Raw genomic sequence first — 21151 nt, forward strand, 5'->3', positions numbered from 1 at the left:
CGTTTTTGTGGTCTTGCTTTTCAGCTTCTTTAGGTGGCTTGTTAGGTTGTGAATTTCTGTTCCTTCCATTTTCTTCATGTGTGTTTGTAGAGATATAAATTCCCCTCTTACTACAGCTTTCAGGGCATCCCAGAGATTTTGGTAAGATGTTTCTTCATTTTCATTTGTTTCCAGGTATCTTTTGATCTCTGTTTTGATTGCATCATTGACCCAGGAGTTGTTTAGCATCATGCTGTTTAGTGTCCATGTCTTTGTGGGTTTGGGGGGGACTTTGTTGATGTCAATGTTTATTTTTATTCCACTGTGGTCCGAAAAGGTACATGGTAGAATTTCGGTCCTTTTAAATTTTGCTTATGCTTGATTTATGGCCGAGTATGTGGTCGATCTTAGAATATGTTCCATGTGGTGATGAGTAGAATATGTATTCTGTGGTCTTTGGATGGAGTGTTCTGTAGGTATCAATTAAGTCCATTTGGTCCAAAGTCACATTGAGGTTCCGGATCTCCTTGCTGATTTTTTGTCCTGATGATCTGTCTAGGGTTGTGAGTGGGGTATTAAAGTCCCCAGTTATGATGGTGTTAGAGTCAATATCTTTCTTTAGTTTTCCTAGAAGTTGCTTAATGAAAGTTGGCGCACCTATGTTGGGTGCATATATGTTTAGGATAGATATTTCTTGTTGATGGATTGAGCCTTTTATCATTATGTAGTGGCCTTCTGTATCTTTTTTGATTTTTAATAACTTAAAGGGTATTTTGTCTGAAATTAAGATAGCTACTCCTCCTTTCTTTTGTATTCTGTTCACCTGAAAGTTTGTTTCCCATCCTCTTACTTTGAGTCTGTGGATGTCCTTTCTAGTGAGGTGAGTCTCTTGAAGGCAATAGATTGTTGCCTGATGATATTTTATCCATTTTGCCATTCTATGTCTTTTCAGTGGTGCATTTAGTCCATTTACATTTAGGTTAATAATTGAAATGCACGAGTTGATCCCTGTCATAAGGTTCTTACAGAGTTGTTCCTGTTTGTTTGTTGTCTTTATTTGGGTTTTGGAGTTGGTTCATGTGTGTTTTTAATCTTTTGCCTGTACTCTTGTGAAGAATGTTGTTGTTCTTTTTTCTTTTTCTTCTGTGTTCCGTACTTTCTTAAGTGTTTCTTGTAGAGGTGTTGGCAGCGTAAGTTCTTAGGGATTGGATATCTGGAAAAGATTTCAATTCTCCCTCACTAATGAAGCTTAGTTTGGCTGGGTAGGTTATTCTTGGTTGAAATTGTTTCTCTTTTAAAACTTTGAAGATAGGGCTCCAGGCTCTCCTAGCCTGAAGGGTTTCTGTGGATAAATCTGCTGCTATTCTAATTGGTCTTCCCTGGTAGGTAGTCTGGCCTTTTTCTCTTGCTGTCTTTAGGATTTTTTTCTTTTATAGCTACTTTGTTTAGGCGAATTATTATGTGCCTGGGAGTCGGTCTTCTCATTTGTTGTCTTGCAGGGGTTCTCTGAATCTCTTGTGTTTGAATTTTTTCATCCTTGATGAGATGAGGGAAGTTTTCTTGAATGATTTCATGAAATGTTTGTTCCAGTGTGGCTTCTGTCTCTCTCTGCCTCAGAAAGCCCAATTACTCTTAGGTTTGGTCTCTTGAAGTGATCATTCCTCTCTTGCAGGTTTTGTTATGTCTTTTTGAACTTCTTTTCTATGCTTTTGACAGTTTGGGTTAGTTCTGTGTTTTGGTCTTCGAGCTCTGAGATTCTTTCTTCTGCTTGGTTGATTCTGCTTTCCATGCTTATTAGTCTGTTATTCATTTCCATCACAGTATTCTTTACTGCTGTTATTTCTGACATCAGCTCCTTCCTATTTTCCTCTTGTCTCTCCTCAATTTTTTTAATTCTCTCCATTAGTGTCTTGATGTCTGGGTTTGTTGCATGTAACCAGTCATTCTGGGGGCTCTTCATTGTTTGTGTTCCAGAATCTGTTTCCTCAGTGTCTGATCTCCCAGGGGTCTGTGTGAGACCTATATTCTTCTTTTGGTTTTTCTTCATTTGTGCGATTTTTCCCCCTCTCTACTTTTTCCTTCCCTCCATGTCACTGTCTTCTTTAATTCTGTTATTCAGGGGTAAAGGGATTGGTTTTACTTCTGTTTGTTCAATCTCCTATTCTTTATGTATGCCCTCTTACTTTGTTCAATTCTGGAGTTGCTCTGTAGGTTGGGGGTGGTCCTTTTTGCAGTTTTGAGATTTACTTAAGGGAGGAGCTGTGATTCAAAATCTATCTGCAGGTCCTGGTATTCGCTGACAGGTGTGTGAATAATCTGGAACCCACGTCCCACTGCCTTGGAATCTGTCCATGCAGTGGGGCTGTAGGTTTACTCCCTGAAATAAAATGTGGTTAACAGAGGGGAGAGAGTGGAGCAGACAGTGGGTTGAAGAGGGGGGTGGAGAGATAGAGGAGTAAGGGGGGAAACAAACAAGTATGCCAACAAATAGAGAGAGAGGCCTGTACTGAAACAGATAAAAACAATAGACCACAGCTACAGATGAACCAACTCTCATACAAAAAAAATAAAACATATAGTGATGCTAACATACCAGCTATCCAACCACCTTATTAGTGTGCTGTTCCTCTATACAAAGATATGGTTTACAGAGAGAAGAAAAGGAAGAGGAAAAAAGAAAAAAAGGAACAATACAGTAGGAATAGAATTAAGTTATTAAACTAACAGAATCAATGAAGCACACTTGAGACATTTCCTTTAAGTCCATTGTCCTTTCAGGTCTGATTTCTAGTTTTCTTTTCAAGCTGGTAAATTAGTTTGCAGTTAGGGTCAGTTGCCCCTGGTCTGCTGTGAAGGACAGTTCAGATCACCCTCCGTTCACCACGCTGGCCTATGTCTTTTTCAAGCTTGTTTCTCCCGTTTCGGTGTTGTTACCTTGAATCGCCAGCTTGTGGTACTATCTCAGCTGCTCGCCCCTGAGTGGGTGGGGCCAGACAGGGACGGCAGAGGCTGAAGATGGCAAGATGGCTGCCTGCCTCAGGGCAGACGGCAGGAGACTTACTGCAGGCAGGACGTCTCGGTTGCAGGAGAGGTGGTAGCGGTCCTAGCAGATCTTCCCTGAAGGGGCTTGAAGGACTGAAGTGGATCGCCTCTGGCCCAGGTGGTGCGATGTGCTATGGCCGCGGTGGCGGTGGCGGGGGGGAGCTGTGGCGGCAGCAGCAGCGGTGGCACCGTTTGCACTGCAGTGACTGTCCAATCTGCTGCGATGCCCCAGCACTGGCAACAGCCGAGCTCTGTATGAAGAACAGGCTGCAATGCTGGGGTCCGTAGCCCCCAGGGCAAGAGTCATAGAACCACTGCAGTTCTCCTTTGCAGAGGTTTTCACAGACCGGGTTGCCCCATCGCCATCTTGCCGGAAGTCCATCCCACCTTCTCTTCTTTAACAGCTACATAGCATCTTCTTGCATGGGTGGAGTAAAAGTGGTTCTACCAACTCCTGAAACATGACTATTTAGATTATGTACTTTTTATTTATTTATTTATTTACTAACATATTGATTCAAGAAACATCCTTATGCACAAGTTCAATTATTCCCTCAGCCTCATTTTTCCAGGGTAGACTTGCTGGGAATAGTGCACATATTCTAATTTTGGTTCATGTGTCCAGTTTCCCCTTGAACAGAACAGTCACATGTCTTTTCATGCCCTTGGCTTAGAAATGCCCATTTCCCCCACAGTCTTGCCCTCCCAAGGACAATCAGTCCCTTTATCTTTGCACATCTGATTAAAATGATTCTCGTCTTCCTTTTCATTTCTTTGTTGGTCCACTTGTGAGTCCTTTCACACGATGACTAGATGTGCATTCTTCATTTGTGACTTGACTGTTCTCCTGTTCTTTGCTCATTTTTTCAGTGATGTGTTTTGCTCTGATAGTTGGAATATAAAACATGTATTTGAATCATATATCTTGTCTTTTTCCTGATATACTGTGTTTTCTGAATCTCATTCTTCTCTCTCATTTCTTTTAGTGATCAAACTTTATGTTAGCTTGTTTAGCACTCTAGTTTCTATTTCAGTCATATTTCCTTTTAAATATCTTCATTTAAAATACCATTAATGCTTACAAATACTAGTGAAGCAAATGAAATAAAAAGTAAAAGCTTCCTTTACCTCCTCTAAATCCCATTGTCCTTCCAGAGGCATGTTAACACGGTATATTTTAAACCAACATTTTTGAACTGACATTTCTATGAATATGAAAAAAATAAATAGCATGTAGTCTGTGTCCTTTTTCACATATTTCAGATGGCCCTGGGCAACGCCTTCTGATCTGATCAAGATCTCAACTCTCTCAACTCAGGAGTCTTCTCCCCACCCCTCTTACTGAATTACTGCTGCTCCTTTTCTGCTCTAGACCTGCTTTTCAGGAAATTCCCCTGCAGGGACTCGGGGCCTCTGGGGTGGAGCCACCAGGTCTTTTATGTCTTCTTTGTTATAATTTCCATCTCCTGGTGTGTTCAGTCTGTATTCAGTGTCATCAGCCTGGCTTTTGGTGGCATCCATCCTTTGACTTTACTCTGATGAAATTTTCTCTCCCACTGAGCGTTGGGAGGGTGGTTGACCGACACAACCTTGGCTTCCAAACCTCCTCACCCCCATGAGCCTGTTCTCTGTTCTGTGGGGCTTACCCTCTGGGATCCCCTTTGGGTTTACCACTTTGTTCATATTTTGTCATCTTTGCATCTCCCCTCTCAGTCTGTTTCGCTGGAGTTATTCAGCAGAGTCGGGTTTTTTCTGGTCATCATTGGTTATCTGGTTGGTCCCTGCACCGAGCAGGTTGTCCTTTGTGTGCACCCAGCAGCTTGGAGTGCTGCTGGTTTGTGCAAATGAAGGTCTTGGCTCACAACCCTGCCCTACATTAGACCTGTCTGGAAATTTATAAAAACACTGGTGTCTAGTCCCCACCCAAAGCCAATACATTCAGAATTTCTGACAATGGGACACTGGTATTTTTTCAAGACTCTCTGGGTGAATTAGTGTGTAGTCTAGCCTTGGCCTGGATCCCCACTCTTGGGTCCATCAGCCATCATGTGGGTCCACAGTTCTCAAACCATGGTAGGCCTCAGAACCACCCAGGTACCCGTTAAAAGTGCACCTGTGCCAGGTAGCTACAGGCATCTGCGTTATTTTTAGCAAGCCCCCCAGGAGATTCTAAGATGTGTGCAGCTTTAGCACATACACATAGCCCACTGGGCTCCAAGAAGGCGCTCATGAGCAGCTTGCCACTATGGGGCATTCCTTGAGGCTGTACATGGTGGGCACAGGCAAGCAGTCAGCTAAGAACAGACTGGAACACAGATCATCACTCAGAGTGAACATGTCACTGGGGGTCCTTGGGAGGGGAGTCTCTCCTCCCTAGTGGGGTATCCCTGTAGCCAAGAGTAGTGTCTCAAGCCCAGATGCAGTCCCTGGGTCCTCCAGCTTCCCACAAGCCCACTCTTCTCTCTCCACTAGCAGGTCTTAGGAGGGCCCTTGTGATCTGCTGAAGCCCATGAGAAGCAGGGCGACTGCTAGAGCATCTTCAGAAGCGCCATGTGCCAAGCTGCTCCTCTCCTAGGCTTGTTCCCCACCTTGAGGCCATCCAAAGTCCTCTCCTCAGATCCTTCCTGCCCTGCTAGAAGCAGACCAGGACACGTCCCAGCTTAGCACACCCTCCCTGACATGTGGAACTATTCATATTTCTGAGTGTCTTCTGTATGCCTTGTCTGGTGCCCACTTGTTGCTTCCACCCAGGCCTGCTGCTCAAGGCTTGGGGGTCTTCCCAGGCTTCTGTGGGGACACCCCGCTGTTCTCTTCTCTGATGACTCCACTAGAATGGGAAGCTCCCCTGACCAGTCATCAGGTTCTGTTCACCTGCTTCAGCCTTCCTGCTGCTCCCTGGAGTCACCATCTGCAGCTGGGAAGCCTCTCGGCCTCTGAGTGCTGTGCTTGGTTGTTTTCAACTGAGCCAGACTCTCGCCCATGCCCACCCCATCCTTCTCCAAATCCTCGTGTGGCTCCTCATCATCCATGCCCCACCCAGCATCAGTGTCCCTCCCTCCAAAAGGCGTTCTGTGACCACCAGTCTGACACGGCCACCCAATCCATGTGGCCCACACCACACCCTCCCTGGGTGCACATTCTACACAGGATTCATAGTTGTCTTAGCACCTGTCTGACCCACATTAAACCCCATGTAGGATGGATGGAAGGAGGGTGGGTGGACAAGTGACTCTCTACTTGATTATTTTGTTGGTATTGGGGAAAGGAGAAGTTAGAGCGTGAAACTAAGTCACCATGATGAAACAACTTCCTCTTCTGCCCCTGAAAGTCAGCAAGGTGGCGTGTAACCATGTAAAAAACCAAGGGCTTGCCGGTGTCTCTGCCCTGGCAGCACTTCATCCAAGGTTGCGCACCTGCCTCATGGCTCCTGCTCCAGTCCTGCTCCTGCGCTGAAGCTTCTGCCCAGCCTGAGGCAGCTATGGGGTTCTGTCCATCTTCAAGCAGAAGCGAGTCATTCAGACATGGTGAAAACGAAGCCCTGTTTCTCTTTTCTATCAGGATGCTCCAACCTGCTCAGATGCGCAGTGTGGTTAGGACAAACAGCATGGGGTCCACACCAACACTATACTTCAGCCAGAGGTGGCTTCTGTCCATAAGACAAAGGCTGTTGATGACCAGTCATATCATCTGAAGTCATTTTCTTCTCAGTTTCAGTTCAAGCCAATACATGTATGTTGAAACCTACTATATGCTGTGTTCTGAGCACGAAGATGTCTCAGGATACAGAGATAACTGGGTAAATAAAGCACACTGTCTCACCTCCTGATCCCTCCTCTCATGGCAAGGGACTTGAGGCCACTTGGGGCAGAAATAAGACCCCAAGGGCAGGGTTGCTGACAGGGACCAAACAACCAAGGGAAGGGGCTATGTTGTGCCCTGGAAAAATGAGCAAATGAATTCCCTGTTCCCAGGTGGGGCACCCCAGGGCCATAGAGGCAGAGGACAGCAGAACCCATGCACTGAGGCGATCAAGGACACTTCAAAAGCAAGAGCATCAAGCACATGGTCTTTAAATTGGAGGTTGCCAGGAAGTGCAATGTGCCCCTCACAAGACCCTCAAGCTCCAGTTAAGGCCTCACCTCCCAGACACTTCACGTAAGGGTTTTTGGGACAGTTAGTGACAGCCCGTGGGAAGCAAGACGCCCTCTGGAGCACACACCAACCCAAGGGATCTGTAGGCCCTGTTGGGCTGGGCACAGGGGCCCAGACAGACCCACTGTGATGTCCAGGATGGAGCACATCACAGACAGCATCCAGATTCTTCAAAGGTGATGATGTCATCTCTGCCTTGGGAAGTCACTAAGAGCCTAACAGAGGACATAGCAGCAACTTAACTGAATAGAGGACAGGATAGTGTAGGATGTAGCATAAGTAATAGAAAACTGTGCTTCAATTCATCCTCCTTCTTAGACTAGCAATCAGATCCAGAAGTCCAAGAATAAGCAGGTATGTATTCAGAGGGAAATGAAAGACTGCCATTTTAAAGGATGGGTGAACCACACCTTGAGTCTGTGCAATGTAAGTTCCAAGTAAAGTTGAATTAAAGAAGATGGTGATTGCCAGGCTCCTCACTGAAAGAGGACCAGCTGGAAATTACCAGATGGCAGCTGGAGAGGATTATGTCATCTGAACACCTCCAGAAGAGTGGCCACAAAGACGCCTGAAGAGAGTTTCAGGCCATGACATTCACTAGATAAAAAGCTGCAAAACGTGGGACATGATGCACTCTCTCCACATGGGTTGGGTTTGACTCTCCCTCTTTCTGGGTGCCAGTCTCATGAGCAAAGACCAGTGGGTCTGTCTGGGCCCCTGTGTCCAGCCCAGTAAGGACTCTGGCTTGTCCAGCCAGGCTGTAGCTCTGCTCTGGCCAGCCTGACCTGCTGAGAGGCAGAGATCATCCCCAAATGACCCATGCACAGCAAGTTTGGCAGAACTATTAATCCAGGACATTAGTTCTGTGATGTCAGTCCCCAAATATGGCCCCACTGGTGCTTCCTTCTTTGCATGCTTGTGTTGCTCGTATATCAAAGAGGGATACTGCCCTCTCTTGTCATCTGATCTGGCCTTGGTGTCTTAGCTGATCAGTAGAGTGTGGCAGAAGGGATATTCTGAGACCCAGTCATGCAGAACCCCTGTGGTTTCTCCTACTTTGGTTATTGAGGCATTTACTCTTGGGACATTCCTTCTTGGAACCCATCTGCCATGCTAGGAGAAACCCAAGCCATTGGAGTGGTCACATGTAGACATTCCGGTCAACCCAAACCATTGGAAAGATCCTGTGTAGATATCCTGGTCAGCACAAGTCATTGGAAAAGCCATGTGTAGACATTCTGGCCCACAACCAGCACCACTGCCATATGAAGAGCCTTCCTAGATGTCCAGCCCAGTCCAACCTCCCAAGAACTCTACCTTCAGCTGCTACCCAACCACAGCCATGTGAGATTCCAAATGAGAACCACCCAGTCGAGCCCAGTCAATCCATAGGACAGTGTGAGAGAGTAATAATTTGCTGCTTTAAGCCCTTTGGTTTTGGAAAGATTTGCTATACAACAGTACATAACTGGACAACTCCTCGTTGGAGTACTCAGGGTCATCAGACTGTTCTTGGGGTATTAAATAAACTTGTGATTGTTTCTGGGCATTTTCACTTTAAGAAGCTGTCCCCTTGTTTCATAATGTTTCTAATAACTTGTCTTAGTCCATCAGAGTTGCTATTAAAAAAAATCTTAGACTGTGGTGGCTTCCACATAACAGAAATTCATTTCTCACTGTTCTGGAGGCTGTAAGTCCAAGATCAAGGCACCATCAGGTTTGGTGCCTAGTGAGGGCCTGCTTCCTGGATCATAGACAACTGTCTTCCCACTGTGTCTTCACATGCCAGAAAGACAAGAGAACTCTTTGGGGTCTCTTTTATAAGGACATTAATCCCATTCCACAAGACCTAATCACCTCCCAAAGTCTTCACCTTCTAATATCATCACACTAAGGACTGAGATTTCAACATAGGAATTTGAGAAGTACACAAGCATTCAGCATAACATTCTACCCCAAACTCCCCCAGATTCATGTCATCTTGTATGCAAAATACATTTATCTTATCTCAACAGCCTCCAAAGTCTTAACTCATTCTGGCATCAAAGTCTCACTTAAATATCATCTAAAGCAGACATGGGTGAGACTCAAGATGCAATTCATTCTGAGCAAATTCATCTCCAACGGTGAACCTATGAAACCAAACAAGTGATGTGCTTCCTAACTACACTGGTAGGGAAGGTAGAGAATAGACATCTCCATTCCAAAAAAAGAAAAATGGGAAAGGAGGAAGGAGTAATAGGTCCCAAGTAAGTCCAAAATGTAACAGAACAAACAACATTAAACCTTAAGGTTGTAGTAGAATCCTATTAGGCTCAATGCTCTGCCTTTCAGACCCATGGGAAAACAGTCCTACTTCCCCAGCTCTCCAGGGCTGGAGTCACATGCCCATGGCTTTCCTGGGTTGCTGTTCTGCCTTCCAGGCCCATTTGGGTGGGTGATATCACCCCCAGAGCCTGCTGGGCTGGGCCCTACAGCAGCTGTCTGCTGGGGGTCTCATGATTTTCCTGGGCTGGGGTCCCACGCCTGCAGCTCTGCCATGTCGTCCAGGCCCCGTAGTTCTGCTGGGTGCAGCTCACCCCAAGGCTCTCTGTGAAAACCCTAACCCCAAGGCACTGGACAGGGGCATCCTAGCCAACCTTAACTGGAGAGGTGAACTCACCCTTTGAAATGGTTCTGTCCTCTCTCAACCCTGGGCCAGTGGTGAAAGTGGCAGTCATGCTGACCTCTGAATTGCCTTCAGGGTCATCCTTCCATTGTCATGAAAAATAGTTCCTGGCTTCCGTTAAGATGGTTGACCTACATTAATATCCTTATCAAACAGTCACTTGGTCATATCACTAGTGGTCTTACGTTTTACATTATGGGCAGACTAAGAATTTTCCGATTGTGAGGTTCCACTTCTTTCTTGCTTAACAATTCCATCTTTGATTAAGTTCTTTCTTCTTCATTTTACCATAAGTAGTCAGGAGGGGTTAAGTGGTACCTTCAACACATTGCTTAGAAATTTCCTCAGCTAAATGTTGAATTTCATCTCTTGCAAGTTCTACCATTCCCAAAACACTAGAATACAATTAAGCCAAGTCCTTTGCCACTTTATAACAAGGGCCAACTTTTCTCCAGTTTTCAGTAAAATTTTCCTCATCTCTCTCTGAAACTTCATCAGAATGGCCTTCTCCATCTATATTTCTACCAACCTTCTGTTCAGGATTGCTTAGACATTGTCTAGGAGGATTGAGGCTTTCTCTATAGCTCTCCTCTTCTCTTTCTGAGTCCTCACCAGAATTGCCTCTATAGGCCCACAGCAATGTGGGTTTTTTCTAGCACACACCTCAAATTCTTCCAGCTTCCATTCATTACCCTCTTATAATGCTGTTTCCACATGTTTCAGAATTTGTTACAGCAGCACTCCAGTCTCAGTACCAACTTTTGTCTTAGTCCATTAAGGCTGCTATAGCAAAAAATGTCATAGACTGCTCAGCTTCTAAACAACAGAAATGTATTTCACAGTTATGGAGGTTGGGAAATCCAAGATCAAGCAGATTCTATGTCTGGTGAGGACTCACTTCCAGTTTATAGACTGCTGTCATTGTGTCCTCACATGGCAGAAGGGCAAAAGAGGTCTCTTGGGTTTCTTATAGGGACACAAACTCTACTCATGACCTAATCACCTTCCCCAGGCCCTACATCCTAATGGTATTACATTATTACATTGGGGATCTGGATTTCAGACATTCAGTCCATAGCATACCTCAAGGTGTTTTGAAGATAGCATGTGTCTTAGTTTAGATATTGAATTAGGGAAATACAGTGGAATGCAAGGTAGAGGGGAGGGGTAAGAATAGGTTTTGGCAACAGACAGTTCTGGGTTCTCATTCTAGACTGCTGCTGACCAACTATGTGGCCTTGGGCACTCCGGCCTCTTCAGAACTCTGGAAATTTAAATACAGATACCTATCTCCCTGACTTTTGTTAGACATAAATTGAGAGCTGTGAGGAAAGCTCCTGGTGCCAAGCCTAGCACAGTGAAGACACCTGGAAATGAACATTTTTCAAATGGCTGTCTCCTCTGCTTCTGGCTTTCTTATTCTTATTCTGGAAGTTTCCTCCACACTCTTGAGCTGGGAGATCAGCTGAGATGAGAGAGAGAGACTTCCTTGGAGAACAATGCCATCTGTCTCTGCTGCATGTGGGTCTGGGCTGTCCTGGGGGAAGCAAGGGTTTGGTGAGAGTCAGTGGGCACAGAGGACAAGTAAGTGTTGGTTAGAGGCATGCAGCCAGCAGTTAGAGGCACTGCCAGGACAAGGACGCCCACCCACACCACTACACACATTTCTTAGTCAATTTCCTTTCAGTTCTGACACTCGCTGTGGGAAAAGCACCTGTCCTCAAAGAGCTAACATGATTGCTGGAGAGAGGAAAACATGAGCCCTCAAAAGCCCAAATGATGACACAAAACTGCCATAAAGACCATGTCACAGGAAAGCATCTCTATACAGCAGGGTTAGACAGGGCAGTGAGTTCTGTACAGTGTGCTTGAGTCTTGCTGAGGGATAGTTATTGTACTAGTCACCTGGGGGTAAATGCCGAAAGATATTTTAATTTTCAGAATTATTTTATGGCCAGGCTTGGTGGCTCAGCCTGTAATCCTGCGCTTTGGGAGACTGAGGTGAGTGGATTGCCTGAGCCCACGGGTTCGAGACCCGCCTGGGCAACTTGGCGAGACCTCATCTCTACAATAAATCAAAATATTAGCCGGGCGTGGTAGCGCACGCCTGTAGTTCCAGCTACTTGGAAGGTTGAGGCAGAAGGATTGCCGGAGCCCAGCAGGTCGAGGCTGCAGTAGCCGGGAGCAGCCACTGCACTCCAGTTGGGAGACAGAGTGAGACTCCAACTCAAAAAAAAATAATTATTTTATAACCATCCAGAGGTAGCAGCATGTCCAAGTTTTCTTGAACTTAGAGCAAATGATGTTGGCAATCTCCAAGTGATACACGAGAGAGATGTGTAGGGAGGTTGTGTCCAGGAAGCCTTTAACAGGACAGAATCCTATGGCTGAGCAGGACTAGGAACACATGGAGTGAATATGGAGTATCCAGTTGTAGAAATGGTGTTGTAGCCGGGCTCGGTGGCTCAGCCTGTAATCCCGCGCCTTTGGGAGGCTGAGTTGAGTGGATTGCCTGAGCCCGCGGGTTTGAGACCCGCCTGGGCAACTTGGTGAGACCTCATCTCTATAATAAATCAAAAATTTGCTGGGTGTGATAGCACATGCCTGTAGTTCCAGCTACTTGGAAGGCTGAGGTGGAAGGATCACCGGAGTCCAGCAGGTCGAGGCTGCGGTGGCCGGGAGCAGCCACTGCACTCCAGTCTGGGCGACAGAGTGAGACTCCAACTCAAAAAAAAAGAAATGGGATTGTGCTTTCCCCAGAGGTTGCACTAGTTTGCACTCCCACCAACAGTGTAGAAGTGTTCCCTTTTCACCACATCCTCTCCAGCATCTGTTATTTTTTGAGTTATTGATAATTGCCATTCTGACTGGAGTTAGGTGGTATCTCAGTGTGGTTTTAATTTCCATCTCCTTGATGATTAGTGAGGTTGAACATTTCTTCATGTGTCTGTTGGCCGCTTGAATATCTTCTTTTGAGAAATGTCTGTTCATATTTTTTGCCCACTTTATAATGGGGTTGTTTTTTTTATTTTCAGCATGTTTGAGTTCCTTGTAGATCCAAGATGTTAGGCCCTAAAAGCTCTAAATATCGACCTCCCATATGACCCCACAATCCCCCTACTGGGAATATACCCTGAAAAACTCAAATCACTCTATAAAAAAGATATCTGCACACGTATATTTATCACAGCATTGTTCACAATAGCAAGAACCTGGAACAACCACGCTGTCCATCAAAAGAGGACTGGATTTTTAAAATGTGGTACATATACACGATGGAATACTACGCAGCCATAAAAAAGAACAAAATCATGAATTTCGCAGCAACCTGGATGGAACTAGAGTCTATAATACTGAGTGATCTCTCACAGAAACAAAGATCTGAGTAGCACATGTTCTAACTCATATAGTGGACCTTGAACATCTATCATAATACTATAAGAAAAGGATTGACAGTGGCAGGAAACTGGGGTGGGGGGAGTAAGGAGGGGAAGGGAGGTGGGATTAACAGTAGTCAATATCTGTCTGGGGACAGGGAGACACCCCTTATCAACAAGGGTGCCTGATCAATGCATATTTGTATACCTAACCCTTAACTGTATTACAATTTTAAAACAAAAAAGATGTTTAAAAAAAAAAAGAAATGGGGTTGTGAAGGATGACAGTTGCAGGAGCCCAGGTATGCCTGGTTGAATAACCTCACCCAAGAACTAATGCCCTGCCCAGAATCTCAGAAACTGACCTTATCTGGCAACAGGGCTGGTTGGAAATGCAGCTCATTAAGATGAGATCATACTGGAGTAGGTTGAGCTGATTTCATTAGCACTGGGGTCTTTATACCAGGGAAGACCTCAAAAAATGGAATTATCTTTTGGAGGGCAGGTTCTTTATAGTATACTCAGAAATTGTTCCTCTGGATCAAACAGTCAATCAAAGTTTTTATCTGGAAGTTTTGAAAAGGCTGCATCACAATTTGTGGAAGAAGTGTCCTGAGTTATGCCAAACAGGTGACTGTTCTTCAACCATGGCAATGAACCTACCCGCACTGTGCTGAGTTTTTGACCCCAAAATGGCATGACCCCCTGCCTCATACCCCTCATTCACCCTATCTTATCCCTAGCAACTTATTTTTGTTTGTTTCTGTGGATTAGAAAGTCCACAAAGAGAAATGTTTTGCTGACATGGGAGGGGTGAAACAAGAAGTGGCGGAAACACTAAAAGGCATCAAAATTGACAAGTTCAAACACTGTTTTGAGCAGTGGAAAAAGCATCTTGATAAGTGTGTTTTATCACATGGAGAGTATTTTGAAGAAGACTGAAGTGTAAACATGTAAGATTGAATATATAATTTGTTATAAATTCCGGGGTTTTGGGGGGTCCCCCCTTGTAAGAAGAAAAAACACACACAGACAAGCCTCAAGTGAACACAGGATCACAGGGAGGCTGCTACATGGTGCCAAGGAGCGGCCAGAGAAGCTACAAAGCAAGAGGGGCAAGTGTAGCTGCAGCATCAGAGTCAGGGGACCTTTTGGGACAGATTCTCCCTAGAGCCTTCTGAGCCAGCGCAACCCTGCCAACACTTGACCTTGGACCTCTAGCCTCCAGAACTGTGAGGGTCACTTTTCTGCTGTTTGAAGCCACCCAGTTTGTTAGTACTTTGCAGTCGCGATCCTAAAAAACTAATACGCCTGGTATCCTGTGTCTCCAGAGCCCCTTGCTTCTGCTGCTGGGTGACCTCTCAGGCTTCCAGAAATCCCCCACTTTTGTCCTAGCCCCCCCAACTCTGCATTGACAGTGACACCCAAGCTTTCTGGCCCACCCCCAGAATTGCCCTTCTCCTGCCCTTGCTATTACCGAGGAATCTAATAGGGTAAGTGATTCACCATGTGGGTGTCAGAAAGTTGACACTGGGTGTGTGTCCACAAGACAGTTACTGCAAAGACTCAGCCAGTTCTAGGGACACAGCCTTTGTTCAGGGTGCAGCTGTCACCAGCACCACCCCTGCAGAGCCCTGAGCCCGTGGCCCGCAGAGAGCAGATGCTGCATCCATCCCAGGTGGCAGTATGATCCTTGCAGAACGAGACGGTGTCCTGTAGCTCTCTGGGGCTTAAACTTGCTGCGAGCCTCAACCCCAGGGGGGTTTCTGTAAACAGTGTTATTGGTCCCCTGGAACGTTGTTGAATTTGATTAGGTCTGTGGCTTGTATTTGAGAAAATCCTGGCTCCATCTTCATATCTTGTTGTAAGAGGCCCAGCCTTGTGCTTTGGACCAGGTCTTTCGTGGACTTCCCCATGGTTTGTCCTGGTGTCATTTTCCTTGGAATGAGACAATACTGCTGTCGCTGGTTACGTGCACTGAGGCAGAGATAATTGCGTTGGGTGGCTTACCTCTAGAGCTGCAAATCCAATTCAGTGGTCACTAGATCCATGTGGCTATTTATCTTTAAACTTGAGCTATTTTATTTATTTTATTTCAGTAACTTTAGGGAGTACAAATGGTTTTTGGTTACATGACTGCTTTGTATAGTGGTGAAGAAGTCTGAGCTTTAAGTGTACCCACCACTCCCACCTCTGTAGTAGGTGATTTTTCATCTCTCTACCCCTTCCCATCCTCCTCCCTCTGAGTCTCCAGTGCCCATTACACCATTCTCTATGCCTTTGCAGAACCTTATTTCGCTCCCACTTAGACGTGAGAACATGCAGTGTTCGGTTTTTTGTTCCTGAGTTAGTTCACTTAAAATGGTGTTCTCCAGTTCCATCCAAGTTGCTTCAAAAGACTTCTTTCATTCTTTTGATGGCTGAATAATATTCCATGGGGTGTGAGAGAGAGAGAGACAGAGAGAGAGAGAGAGACAGAGAGAGAGAGAGTGTGTGTAGTTTTCATTATCCACTGATCAGTTGACGGTCATTGAGGTTGATTCCACATCTTTGCAATTGTGAATTGTACTGCAATAAACATCCAAGTTCAGATGTCTTTTTTGTATTACAATTTCTGTTCTTTTGAGTAGATTCCAAGTAGTCGAAGTGCTAGATCATAAGGTAGATCTACTTTTAGTTCTTCAAGAAATCTTCATATCGATTTCCATAGAGGTTGTACTAATTTGCACTCCCACCAATGGTGCATAAGCATTCCCTTTTCACCACATCTGTGTCAATATCTTTTTTTTATTTTTTAATAATGGCCATTCTGATTGATGGTATCTCATTGTAGTTTTAAATTACATTTCCGTGATGTTGAGCATTTTTTTCTTGTTTGTTGGCCATTTTTATATCTTATTTTGAAACATGTCTGTTCATGTCATTTGCCCTCTATTTAATGGGGTTATTTGCTTTTATCTTGCTGATTTGTTTGAGTTCTTTGTAGATGTATAATTAGTTCTTTGTCAGCTGTACAGTTTGTGAATATCTTCTCCCAGTCTGTAGGTTGCCTGTTTGCTCTGTTGTTTATTTCTTTTGCTGTGCAGAAGCTCTTTAGTTTAATTAAGTCCCGCTTATTTATTTTTTTGTTGCCTTTGCTTTTGGCTTTTTAGTCATAAAGTCTTTGCTTAGACCAATGTCCAAAAGAGTTTTTCCTAGGTTTTCTTGGAGGATTTTTATGGTTTCATGTCTGACATTTAAATCTTTAATCCATCTTGAGTTAATTTTTATATATGGGGAGAGATAGAAATCAAGTTTCATTTTTCTGCATGTAGTTTTCCAATTTTCCTAGCACAGTTTGTTGAATAGGGTGTCCCTTCCCCAGTATATATTTTTGTCTGCTTTGTCGAAGATCAATTAGTTGTAGATATTTGGTTTTATTTCTGGATTCTCTATGATATATGCTGTTTTGGTTACTACTGCTTTGTAGTATAATTTGAAATAAGGTAATATGATGTCTCTAGCTTTGTTCTTTTCGCTTAGGATTACTTTGGCTATTCTGGCTCTTTTTTGGTTCCATATGAATTTTAAATGCTTTTTTCTAATTCTGTGAAAAATGATTTTAGTAGTTTGATAGGATTACATTGAATCTATAGATTACTTTGAGTAATGCAGTCATTTTAACAATGTTGATTCTTTCACTCTGTAATCATGGAATGTTTTTCCATTTGTTTGTGTCCTCTACAATTTCTTTCATCAGTGCTTTGTAGTTCTCCTCGTAGAGATCTTTTACTTCCTTGGTTAAACATATTCCTAGGTATTTTAGCTTTTTAGCTGTTATCGTAAATGGAATTCAGTTCTTGATTTGATTCTCAGCTTGGTTGCTATTGGTGAATAACAGTGCTACTGATTTGTGTGTATTGATGTTGCATCTGAAACTTTACCAAATTCATTTATCAAGTCCAGGAGTTTTTTGGAGAAGTCTTTAGGATTCTCTAGGCATAAGATCAGATTGTCAGCATAGCAAGATAGTTTGATTTTCTTATTTTCCAATTTGTATGCACTCTTTATTTTTCTTTTCTCTTGCCTGAATGCCCTGGCTAGGACTTTCAGTACTATGTTGAGTAGGAATGGTGAAAATGGGCATCCTTGCCTTGTTCTAGTTCTGAGGGGGAATGCATTCAACTTTTCTCCATTCAGGATGACATTGGCTGTGGGTTTGTAATATATAGCTTTTACTATTTTGAGGAATGCTTCTTCTATGCCTATTTTGCTGATGGTTTTTTATTATGAAGGGATGCTGATTTTATCAAATCCTTTTTCTGTGTCTATTGAAATGATCATATGCTTTTTGTTTTTAATTCTGCTTATGTGCTGAATCACATTTATTGACTTGCATATCTCGAATCATCCTTGCATTCCAGGGATGAATCCTATTTGATCAGGGTATATTATATTTTTTTAACATGCTACTGAATTCGGTTTGCTAGTATTTTGTTGAGGATTTTGCATCTATGTTAATTAGGAAAATTGGTCTGTAGTTTTCCTTTTTTGTTATGTCTTTTTCTGTTTGGGGTATTAGGGTGATACTGACTTTGTAGAATGAGTTAGGGAGAATTTCCTCCTTTTTAATCTTCTGGAATAACTTCAGTATGATTGGTTCTAGTTCTTCTTTGAAAGTCTGGTCTGTTCAGGGTTTCTGGTTCTTTCTGATTCAAGGTTGGGGGGTTGCATTTTTCCAAGAATTTATCCATTTCCTCTAGATTGTCTAGTTTGTTTATATAGAGGTGTTCATAATGACGTCAGATTATCCTTTGTATTTCTGTGGTATTTGTCTTAAGGTGTCCATTCTCATTTCTGATTAAATTAATTTAAATCTTCTCTCTTCATTTCTTAATTAATATAGCTAGTGCTCTATCAATTTTGTTTATCTTTTCAAAGAGCCAACTTTTTTCCTTCATTAATCCTTAGTCTTTTTTTGTTTGCTTCAATTTCATTTAGTTCTGCTCTGATCTTTGATATTTATTTTCTTCTGCTAGCTTTGGGTTTGTTTTTACATGTTTTTCTACTTCCTTAAGATGTGACATTAGGGTGTCAATATGTGATCTTTCAGTCTTTTTAATGTAGACCTTAAGTGCTATAAATTTTCCTCTAAGTATAGCTTTGGCTATGTTCCAGAGGTTTTGATAACTTGTGTAGTAGTTGTCATTCATTTCATAAACTTGAATTATTTTAAGTTAAATTAAATTTAAAATTAAATAAAATTTAAAATTCAGCTTGTCAGTTGCAGCAGCCACTTTTCAAGTCCCACCAGTCACATGGGTTGGTGGTGGCCACACTGGAGATCTCACAATGGGATGTCTCCATCTTGGAAGATGTTCTACTAAGCAGCACTGGTACAGAGTGATTTGCTTTTTCTTCCAGCACACAGACTCTCCTCCTCTGTTTACAAAGCATAATTATTGAAAATTATTGAAAATAGTGAAAATATGTCAGCTCCATAATAAAAGGAAGTATGGTTTTATTCACTTACTGTCTGCTAGAAAGAACATAAAAGCATGTATCTGTTTTTAAAAAGAGGAAAGATAAGACTTGCTAGACTGATGTTCCCCAGATCTTAACATGCACATCCATGACCTGGGGCTCATGTGAAAATATAGGTTCTGGTGCAGCAAGTCTGGGCGGGGACTAGGGTTCTGCTTTCAGGCCATGACCTTGGGTAGGGAGGAGTGACAGCATGTTTGTGAGCATGTATGTGTGTGTGATCATGTGAAAGCACATGAGTGAGCAGGTGAGAGAGCATGTGAGAGTGTGTGTGAGAGTATTGTGAGCATGCAAGAGTGTGTGTGTGTTTGAAAACATGTGTGAGCATGTGAGAGCATGTGTCTCATGAATTAGCCCACGATTTGTGCATTGGACCCCTCCTGCAGCTTGAAGGGTTGGGGTTGATAGGGCATGTGGAGTTTAAGGAAGTGACAGAAGCTGCAGAAGTTATTCTCACTGTCTGATCCCAGAGGGCATAGCCAGTAGCCTCTTTGGCCGGCGTGTGGGTTGCACAGTGATTCAGGTTCAGAGCTGCCTTCCAGAGCCACACTGTCTAGAGTCCACTCCTGCCTCCCTCATGTCCTAGCTGTGTGTCATTGAGCAAATTATCAACAGGCCTCAGTTTCCCTATCTGGAAAGAGAGGAAGGTGGGAGGAATGCTAATGCACTGCTTCACACAGGAGCTGTGAGGACTTGGTGAGCCAGCATGTGCACAAGGCTTGGAATGCCATCCAAAACAGTGTACATGGCACATGTGGCTGTAAATCTATAAGTGGTGGCGACAGTCCGCCTCCACCACATGCACAAGGCCTGTCCTGGGCAAGTCGATGCATTTCCCATCAGTTGAACGTCACCAGCCTCTGAGCAGGACCTGAGCTGCTCCCGCAGGTTAAGGGAAGGTGGGAGGAGGAACTGTGATTTTGATGAAAGGTTGGGACCATGAAGCGCCCAGGGTTACAGTAAAAGTGAAAAAATGATGGAGTTCCACACTGGACCTGTGATGACTGAAGAGCCCAGGGAGGCTTGCTGGTGCTGGATTGTGGACAGCAGCCCCTTGCTGGTCTCCCTGAGACCCTTGGACACAACCCCTTCCGCGTGCTTCCTTTAAGATGTGCAGGTTTGTACGTATGGAATCATGTGGGTTCTGTAGAATCTGTCCCGTAAGTAGTAGATGCCACCCCCTGGTGCATGGCGGGAAACAAATGCAGGTCATGGAGGAAGGAATGACATGGGCTATGCTGCACTGACCACTCTCTAACCCTCCTCCCTGCCCACAGCAAGGAACCCAGCCAGCAGCGGGTGCGGAGATGGGGCTTCTCCTTCGATGAGATTCTGAAAGACCAGGTGGGCCGGGATCTGTTCCTGCGGTTCCTGGAGTCTGAATTCAGCTCAGAAAACCTCAGGTAACGCTCTCCAATGTCTGAGCTGTGAAGGGTGTGTAAAAAACAAACATAGTCAGTCTCTCCACCGCCCTTCTCAATAGGACAGAGCAGGGTTCAAGTCCAGGTGCCGGCTCATCTGGCTGGGGGTGAAATGGAGAAGAGCCAGTGAAAATATACTATGTGGTCACTGCCTCATGGCACTGAAATATGGTCACTGCCATGTGGTACCACAGCATGGTCACTGCCACGTGGCACCACAGCGTAGTCAGTGCCACATGGCACCACGATGTGGCCACCGCCATGATGTGGCCACTGCCATGTGACACCACAGCATGGTCACTGGCCACCAGCAACTGCCATGTGGCACCAGCAACACCAGCATGTACTAGTTTGTGTGCATGACATTGTCCAACCAACTGGAAGCAAGTCTTCCATAACAACTGAGTAGCCAAGCAGATCTGACGACCCCATTCATCAAGTGCAACCACGGAACCACAGACCCAGTATGGAGCTGCCCAGGCACCCTCTCCTCCAGAGGTTCCCACTGGCCCTGAACACCAGAAAGGAGGACCGGAAGAGCAGAGCAAATGGGCCATTCCAGAATCTCCAGGAACCAAAGCAAATCCCCTCAAGATCTGCAGGCCTAACTGTACAAGCAAATTAAAGCACGCTGTCTCCTTCTGAGGGATTCTATCACTCCATGTAGTGGTCACTCTGAGTGCTGAGGCCAGCGGAAATGCGTGGCTGTCTCTATGGGTCCATAACTAACACGTCCCAAAAGAAATGTGTTCACTATTTCTGTTTAGTAGGAGAAAAATAAAATGGTCAGGACCTAGGGTCCAATATGAGAGTTAGAGAAGTAGCCACATGAAAAGGACAAGGCTCCTTGTCAGGAAAGACTGGGGGCTTGCGTGTTCAGTCTTTTGTTGTATTAGATGAAGACTCAGAGACCCAGAGAAAGCTGTCGTATTGATGACCTTTCCAGGACCTTAGCGACTGGTGACTCCTTCACGGATACAAGGGAAATC

General features: G+C 44.4%; 1 protein-coding gene across 1 annotated transcript in view; it reads left to right on the top strand.

The window, feature by feature from the left end:
* LOC103258547 (regulator of G protein signaling 6) overlaps positions 1 to 21151 on the top strand; it is a 145853-nt gene that overhangs the window by 100414 nt on the left and 24288 nt on the right. Inside the window, exon 12 of the mRNA XM_021711416.1 lies at positions 20019 to 20144. Coding sequence (XP_021567091.1) covers positions 20019 to 20144 — 126 coding nt within the window. The remainder of the gene's footprint in view (positions 1 to 20018; positions 20145 to 21151) is intronic.

This window comes from Carlito syrichta, unplaced genomic scaffold (assembly GCF_000164805.1).
Source record: "Carlito syrichta isolate Samal-C Ts95f unplaced genomic scaffold, Tarsius_syrichta-2.0.1 Scaffold83815, whole genome shotgun sequence".
NCBI classification, from domain to species: domain Eukaryota; kingdom Metazoa; phylum Chordata; class Mammalia; order Primates; family Tarsiidae; genus Carlito; species Carlito syrichta.